The 9038-nt window shown below is 48.9% G+C and overlaps 1 protein-coding gene across 1 annotated transcript in view; it reads right to left on the reverse strand.

The window, feature by feature from the left end:
* Positions 1 to 273, reverse strand: part of ZPBP (zona pellucida binding protein) — a 30971-nt gene extending 30698 nt beyond the window's left edge. The window contains exon 1 of the mRNA XM_088655015.1: positions 113 to 273. Within this exon, the coding sequence (XP_088511141.1) occupies positions 113 to 215 (103 nt within the window). The 5' untranslated portion in view covers positions 216 to 273. The remainder of the gene's footprint in view (positions 1 to 112) is intronic.
* Positions 274 to 9038: the final 8765 nt, after the last annotated feature.

Here is a 9038-nt window from a genome sequence, read left to right on the forward strand (position 1 = left end):
AGGGGGGTTGGCTTTGCCTTAAGCCACTCTGGGTTGCCCCGGGCAAGATCAAAGCACCTAAGAAGCTCAATTAATACAATTCCAGCCAGGATTCCCCGCCTCCCCTCTTCACCTGAGGCGAGGCCCTGCAGCACCGACAGCGCCACGGCGAGCAGCGGCGCGCAGAGGAAGGTGCGAGGCGGCGGCGCGAGCCTCCTCCGCCGCAGGCGCCGCATTTCCCCCGCCAGAAAAGGCGCCTCCTCCTGCTGCTCGCTCTCTTTCCCGAGCGAGGTCGTTAACCGCCGGCCTTCGACTCCGCTCGTCACAATGGCCGCCGAAGAAGAACCTCCTCCCGCCTCGAACCTGGCGCGCCACGAGATTCTGGCCGCGCTTCACAGTACGACACCGCCACTGCGCAGCCGCAGAGTATGGGCGGGCTTTTCGCGTATCGCCCCGCCCTCTTTCTCTCCGTTATTAGCATCGATGTTTTCAACGCGCCAAGATTTAAACGCGCACGCGCTCACCTTTGATTGGTCGGCTTGGCCTTTTTAACGATCCCCTCCGACCAGAGGGGACCAGAGCACACCAGGCACGTCTTGCACTGCCTCCCGCAGTTTGGTCAAACTCATGTTGGTGGCTTCGAGAACACTGTCCAACCACCTCGTCCTCTGTCGTCCCCTTCTCCTAGTGCCCTCAATCTTTCCCAACATCAGGGTCTTTTCCAGGGAGTCTTCTCTTCTCATGAGGTGGCCAAAGTATTGGAGCCTTGGCTTCAGGATCTGTCCTTCCAGTGAGTCTGCTGTACCACATTACAAAAGGAAACACAACCCTGGAACCTCACACTGCTCAGAGATTTGGAGTGGCGTGCAACACTGGTGTTAGAAGTGGGGTCCATGTTTCCTGCAGCAAGGTGTGCCTGAATCAAGATGGAGGGAGGAATAGCAGCACTCCCTGAGCAGCTTGAGACAATTGAGCAACAGCAGAACCAGCAGTTTGAGCAAATGACCCTGTGGCACAACCAGCAGTTCAGTAGAATGTAGCAGCTGCAAGCAGTGTGTGTGAGAAGCCTTCTTGGAAAGATACGGTAAGTGCGAGGTGAGATTCTACAGGGGTTTGAAAGCGGGATAATAAGCACTTTGCCGTTTTCTTCAAACAAAAATAATTTTGTAGGTGTTGTGACGTGGGGTTTGTGATTTCAGCTCTCTTGACAAAACATGCTGGAGACAGTTCTCTAGTAACAGCTCTTTATTAAAGTGAACAAGACTGAAGACTGAGGAGAGGAAAGCTACATTTATAGGGACAGGGGACTAGCTAGGAAGGGATACATTTTGGAGGGAACAATATCAAGCAATCACAGTGCTGCCTTTTGGAGGAAACCAATAAGACAGAGGATCCAAATACAGCAGCTTAAATGAACCAATAGTAGCTGTACCCTCTGGAACCAAAAGGCAGTTACTTTATCCTAATGCAAATACAGACAATAATAATACAGATATAAAATCCTTTGACTCAATACACAACACCCCTCCCCCCCTAGTGAGCACAGCAGACGTAATCCCTCAGGTACTGTGGGGTCCTACAACTTCTACCTGATCTCCTGACAACAGGTGTTGCAGGTTCTGGATTGGGTGTTACCTGTGGTGGAGGGGCTGCTATAGGGGTTTCATCAGGAACAGATGGAGTCCCAGACATCTCAGGGTCCCCGACCTGTACCTCGTCATCATGAGGACTAGCAGACCCTGGTTCATTTGCTGAAGCCCCTGGTGACTGTACCTCTGGACCATTTTCACTCTGGTCTTGCAGCTGTGCGTCATTAGCCAGGGATGAATTATCTGACTCCTCCCTGCTGAGCGCCCGGCGCCTCAGCTGATCTATATGTCTCTTCCAAACTTGCCCATTTTCCAAGGTCACATAATAGGACACAGGTCCACTAGCCCGGGTGATCACACCGGCCACCCACCGCGGACCTCGTGAATAGTTCCTCACCCAGACCAGATCTTCAGGGGCGAGATACCTTGTTGTGTCAGTCTCAGCCTGGGGGGTTGCTCTTGAATTACGGTTTGGCATTTTATCTGGGTGGACATAATCCAGCACCGTTACCAGTCTTCTACCTAAGAGCAGCTCGGCTGGCGACTTGCCCGTCGCAGTACACGGCGTCGCATGCTGCAAAAATAACATTCGCGCAATGCGAGCCGACCAGTTACCCTCCATTAAGCGCGCAATGGATTCTTTGGCTGTTCTTACCATGCGCTCAGCCTGCCCATTGGAGGATGGGTGAAAGGGCGCGGATGTGACCCCTCTTATAAAGTTATCAGCCAAGAATGCCCTGAATTCTTGGGATACAAAAGCTGCCCCATTATCTGATACAATGGTCTCAGGTAACCCGTGGGTAGCAAACAGCTGCCTCAACACCTTGATTACGGCAGCTGATGCCATGCTAGGGACCATCGCCACTTCTAACCATTTGGAATATGCATCAACGATAACCAAAAAGACCTTCCCTTGGAATGGCCCAGCAAAATCTATGTGCAGCCGGCTCCAGGGAGTCCTGGACTGCTCCCACCAGTGGACTGGTGCTCTGGCCACTTCTGGCCGCACCTCTTGGCATGCCTTGCATGTTCGTACCCATTGTTCTATGTTCTGGTCCATTCCAGGCCACCACACATAACATCGGGCTAGCGACTTCATCCTGACCATTCCCGGGTGTCCCATGTGAAGTGTCTCAAGAACCCTGTTTCTCAGTGGTGCTGGGATTATCACCCTATCTCCCCATAGGAGACAACCCTTATGCATGGACAATTCGTGCTGCCTTGTCGCATAAGGCCTGAATTTTTCTTCATGCGGACCACCTGGCCACCCCCTCCCCACCCAAGTGAGCACACGGGAGAGAACAGCATCTTTCCTAGTTTTCTCAGCTATATCCGTAGCTGTTACAGGAGCCCCCGGAAGTGTTTCTAGCATCATAATGTGCTCCGCCGGAGCAGGATCCTCATTGCTCCCGCCAGGAAGGGGCAATCGACTCAGCGCATCAGCATGGCACAACTGTTTCACCCCGGCACATGGGTCAAGGTGTACTGGAACCCATTCAGGAATATTGACCAACGCAACATTCTGGGGGAGAGAATTTGTGGCGTTTGTTTGTTTGGGTTGAACAACCCTAACAGTGGTTTGTGGTCCGTTTCAATGGAGAAATGGCGACCGTACAAATAATCATAGAACCTTTTGATTCCGGACACAATAGCCAGTGCCTCTTTATCAATTTGAGCATAGTTGCGCTCTGTGGGCGACAACGTACGGGAATAGAAAGAGATGGGCTTTTCCGACCCATCCGGTTCCCTATGACTCAGCACAGCCCCCAGACCGTATTGAGAGGCATCACATGCCAGGACCAGCGGCTTTGACTCATCATAATGAGCAAGGACGCTCCTGCTACTCAGCATTCCTCGCAAGGAGTCAAAAGCCTTCTGCTGCTCCCGCCCCCATCGCCACACATTCTTTTTCTGCAATAGTCTATGTAATGGTTCAGCTACCGAAGCTTTCTGGGGTAAGAACGAATGATAAAAGTTAATAAGTCCCAGGAATGACTGCAACTCCGTCTTGTTCTGTGGTCGTGGTGCCTCGATGATGGCCTTAATCTTAGCATCTGTGGGGTGGATGCCTGATGCATCAATTTTAAACCCCAAGAAATCCACAGTTGGCACCCCAAAACTGCATTTTTCTTTTTTCAGTTGCAACCCCACCTCCTTGAACTTGAGCAACACTGCACGGACACGCGCAACCAGTTCCTGTGGGTCTTTTCCAGCAATCAAAACATCATCAAAAAATGGCAAGACCCCCGGCAGACCTCTTAACAGGCGTTCCATGAGCCCTTGAAAAATCCCTGGGGCCACACAAACTCCGAACTGTAATCTGTTAACTCTGAACGCCCCTTTATGTGTGACAATAGTCTGTGCTTCCGCTGATTGTGGGGTTACTGGCAGCTGTTGGTAAGCTTGTGCCAGGTCAATTTTGGCAAACACCTTGCCCCCAGCCAGTTTAGCCAACAGATGTGATACGACTGGAATGGGGTATGAGTTTCCCCTGAGTGCCTTATTGATAGTACATTTGTAATCTGCACATATCCTGACTTCCCCATTTGCTTTAAGGGGTGTGACGATTGGAGTCTCCCACTTAGCAGAGTCCACGGGTGAGAGAACTCCCTGCTTGACCAATTTATCCAGCTCTGCCTCGATCTTGGGTTGCAGTGCAAATGGCACTCGCCTTGGTTTGAGTCGGATTGGAGCCACCCCGGGGTCCAACTCGAAGTCAACTGGGGGCCCTTTATAACAACCCAGTTTTCCATTAAAGAGATCAGCAAATTCCTTGCATAATACCTCACTCATCTCAGGGCAGGTTTGGATTGAATTAAGCCCTGAGATACTCAGTCCCAGGGCAGGGAACGAGTCAGTGCCCAGGAGACTGGGGCGACTGCCCTTCGCAATCACCAGTTTGAGTACAGCCTGTTTGTCCCGGAACTGTACTCTCACGGCACACATTCCCATAACATGGATGCGGCCTGCTGAGTACGACTGCAAGGTTGCCGGAAAGGGCTCCAGAGGGGGCAACTTACCCCTGGGGAAGAATGTCTTCGCGGTCTGGTCCGACACGATGGTGAATGCGGATCCGGAGTCCACCTCCATGTCGCACTGCTGACCCTCAATCTTCACCTTGACGTGTGCCTTGCCTTGCGCTGGAAACTGCACGGCCCTCCCGTTGATCTCCGTTACGTAGTGGCAGTCCTTTAGAAAACGAGTTGCTGTGGGCGGTCTGCGATGCTCCAGTCTAGGTGCTCCTGTCGCTCCCGACGCCGCCGATCTACAGACCCTGGCGATGTGACCCGTCTTTCCGCACGTCCGGCAGATAGCATCCCTGAAACGACAACTCTTCCTTTCATGGTTTCCGCCACAACCTGGGCACCTGCCTCGGCGATCTCTGTGCACTGTGCAGGCCTGACGCACCGACTCGACCCCACGGACTGGGCTCTGGCTCGGAGTAGCCTCTAGCTCGTCCATGGCATGCGCAACTTCTATCTGTGGCTTAGTGGCCTTGCGACTGGCATCAAGCTCCTCTCTTTCATAATTCTCCGTGGCGGTGGCCTCTTTCAAGGCTGAAGCAAGGGTAACCTCTTCTTTAGCCACGATGCGTCTTCTGGCTTTCTTGCTGCTCAGACCACCTATAAACCGATCCAGGAGAGTCTCTTCCAGATTTTGGAAGCCGCAGTGCTGAGCGAGCTTCCGGAGTTCAGCCAGAAATGTGGATACAGACTCCCCAGCATGCTGCTGCCTCTTATGGAACTCCATCCGCCGGGCCATCTTGGTCTCAGTAGGCGCCAAGTGGCTTGTTAGGCAGGCAAGAATATCTTTGAGAGATGTCTCACTCAGCTTCGCTGGAGCAAGTAATGCCTTGGCCAGCTTGAAGGTCTCGGGCCCACAGTAGCTCAGGAATGTGGCCCTTCTTTTGCTGGCATCGGTGATCCCTTGAGCCACTGCAAAGAACTCGAAGCGTTCGACGTAGTCTTCCCAGGTGTGGGGCTCTGATGGCTGGAAGGGCTCCAATACCCTTGGACTCTCCATTGTCCTAGCGGGCAGGGTCGTCTTCTCAGCTGGCCAGTGAGTCTTGTTCTCAGCTGCAATCCGGACTCTGAGGCAGGGTTGTGTTTAACCGCTCCTCAGCATTCCGGATCCCACCTTCGTCGCCAGTTGTTGTGACGTGGGGTTTGTGATTTCAGCTCTCTTGACAAAACATGCTGGAGACAGTTCTCTAGTAACAGCTCTTTATTAAAGTGAACAAGACTGAAGACTGAGGAGAGGAAAGCTACATTTATAGGGACAGGGGACTAGCTAGGAAGGGATACATTTTGGAGGGAACAATATCAAGCAATCACAGTGCTGCCTTTTGGAGGAAACCAATAAGACAGAGGATCCAAATACAGCAGCTTAAATGAACCAATAGTAGCTGTACCCTCTGGAACCAAAAGGCAGTTACTTTATCCTAATGCAAATACAGACAATAATAATACAGATATAAAATCCTTTGACTCAATACACAACAGTAGGAATTCATTAGCTTTTAAACAATCATCCATGTAACCTTAATTTGCTAAGTGCCTGAGCTTAAAAGCCTGCCTAAAAGTTAAGTCCTCTGTTCTGCAAGACTTTCTCTTTCATCCCGTTATGCCAGGGGCAACTGAGGGCTCACCCACACTTCCACTCATCCTGTGTTCTCTTCCACTTGTGCCACCGCTCTCCCCCAGAAAACCCACTGTTTACTGTTGAAACACAGCAAACATCAATCGGGTTTCCTGCAGATGTTTTCTCCGATTCAGCAGTAAACAGCAGGTTTTCCCAGGGAAAACATGCAGTGAGCAGTAAACCTCTCAGACTAATGCCTAGAAAGCACAGGACAAATGGAGGTGTGGGCAAGCCCTGCCTGCTGCAGGGGCAGGGGACTTTGGCCCCTTTGGATGATGCTGAGCTACATCAGCCTCAGCCTGTCTGGCCAATGACCAGGGATGAGTTGCAGTCCCACAGTGGGCGCACAGCTCTCAGGTTTTCCCTTTTCTCGCGAGGAAGCCTATTCAGCATAAGGGAATTTCCCTTTAAAAAAAGGGAGAACTTGACAGCTATGCAGGTGGGTGGGTAGGGGACAACAAAAGTTCCGCATACCCAGATACTGCTCTAATGAGGATAGTCATTGCACTCACTCACCCCGTAACGGAAGGAAATGGAATATTTGTTTAGATACTGAACGATGCAGTAAAAACAACTTGTCCGTCAAATGTTAACCGCCAGGATGTTATAAACAGATGTACCAGTCATCTGCTGTCATATTATATATTTCTTTTAATTGTTTATCTCGTCTATATGTTAATTACCGTAAATAAAATTAATTATTATCTTTTTAAAAGAGAAGGTCCTTGCAGGCTTCCGTAGACATCTGGTTGGCCACTGAAAATATGATGCTGAACTAGGTGGGCCTTTGGCCTGATCCATTAGGACTCTTCTTATATTATTAAAAAGAGTATACAATTTTTTAAAGCACACCTGGGTTTTTTTGAGGGGCGGTGCAAAATCCTGAAAAGGCATCACCACCAGTAAAATGACTTGATAAATCTAAGCAAGTAATATTAATCTCCTTTTAGCTTTTTTATTAAATCTGTTATAAAACTTCTCAGGCAAAAGATGTATTTCACAGTAGATTTGGGAGCAGTGGGAAGGAATTTGGTCAGCTTTTTTATTATTTTAAAAATCCATTTTAAAAGATTGTGTAGGAAAGTAGAACAGGTGGATCCAGCAACAGAACATTGTAGTACTGTGGAATGTTCTTGTTCACCCTTCTAATCAAGTCTGCCCTGTCCTCTACTGTATTCCCTTACCCACCTTTTTCCATTTCACACCCCAAGAGTCAGTCACAACATCCTGTGGTCGTACGGTAGGTCATGGAGTGCGCTCAGTTATGCCTGGGCTCTTTGGGGGGGGTGGAAGGGGGTTCTTCCTATAGAATATTGTCTTCTAAAGCTTTGGACTTCTGCAAACCTTGACATTCCCTCCACATCCTCTTCTATGAGGACATTGTTGCTTTGGCAATGTAAGCATTTACACTCGCATCTACAAGAGGGACCTGCAAGAAAATATTGCTCTGTAAAGTGCTTCTGTTGAGGAGACTCTCTTCTCCCTAGTTTTCTGTCTACCTCACCCCACACACATGAACACCCCACACATTCAGCAGACCATGCACACCCAACCAAATTCTCATTGGGCTATTTTGAAGGGTTCTTAGGATTTTTTCTAAAGTTTTTATTTTGTACTTCTGCAAATCTTGAGCTTCCCCAGCACGCTTGTGGGGGGGGGGGTACCATTTTTTTTTACTATGTAAGGATAGGCACTTGAAAAAATGAGTCTAGTATTAGCATAGTAAATTTGGTGGTGGGTTAGAAAGAGGGAAAGCTTTGCAATTCCTTTTTCATCTGTTTTCACAGTACTGTATTTTTTTGAAAATAGATAAACAGACACTCCCAAAGCACCAGATGGCTCTAGGACACTTTCTTCACTGACCTTGTAAAAGGTGACCCCAAAACATTACCACTCAGGAAGATGAGGAAGGCCAAACTATAATATTGTTACAAAAGTCAGGTGTCTGCCCCTCTCTATGCCAAGTGGTGGCAAGAGCCCATGGGGTCTGTGTCCCTTTGGAAAATAGAAGACACGGCAGAGACGGTCTGGCTTTAAGAAAGATGGTTTATTCCGTCTGCATGGAGGGAGTGATGGCATAGTCATTTCAAGAGGCAGCAGTGCAGGCTGCCTGCAGCCAGCCTCCCCCAAAGATGAATCTTTGCTCCTCTTCCCCCTTCTTCTTCCCAGAAACCCCTTGCCCTCCACCAGAGCAGTTACCCTGGCAACCTCCCAAATCCCCAGTCTCTGTTCACACCTGGCAGAAGGGGGTACCTTGCATTGTTCTTGTCCCTCAATTATTCCTTAATCACTGTAGCTCAGGAATTCCTTTGCAGCTTGCATTCTCCCATCATATCAGAAACAACCCAATTCCTAGCATTCATTAATTTCTAGGGCTTATCCTGAATCTATAACAATGTATAAGGTGATTATTTTGAACATTGATGTTTGACAGTCTAAAACTTTAATACATTTTAAAACATTGCAGTAGGAAAGGGAAAAAAGCATATGTGTGAAGCAGAGAAAATGATTGTTTCAATCATAGATCCGAAAGATCACTGCATTTTCTCCTGGTTCCAGATCCCTGTGAAATGCATCACTACAACTTTCATTGTGTGCTCATGTTCTACTGTCACTAAGCAACAAAGAGACTCCTCTCATTTGACAGCTCTGTTCTCTACCGGGTTTCTATCTCCTTTTACTTTGGTTTTAAAATAGTGTTTTCTTCCGTAAGTTGGAAAGGTTTTTGGTTGCGTCTGTGTGCTGTTAGTTTCCGTGAGAGTTCCTGGACAGGATTAGAAAACAATCAAGACTCTAATATCTCTACCTGGAAACAATACAAAAATAATT

This window comes from Zootoca vivipara, chromosome 12 (assembly GCF_965207765.1).
Source record: "Zootoca vivipara chromosome 12, rZooViv2.hap1.1, whole genome shotgun sequence".
Classification (NCBI taxonomy): domain Eukaryota; kingdom Metazoa; phylum Chordata; class Lepidosauria; order Squamata; family Lacertidae; genus Zootoca; species Zootoca vivipara.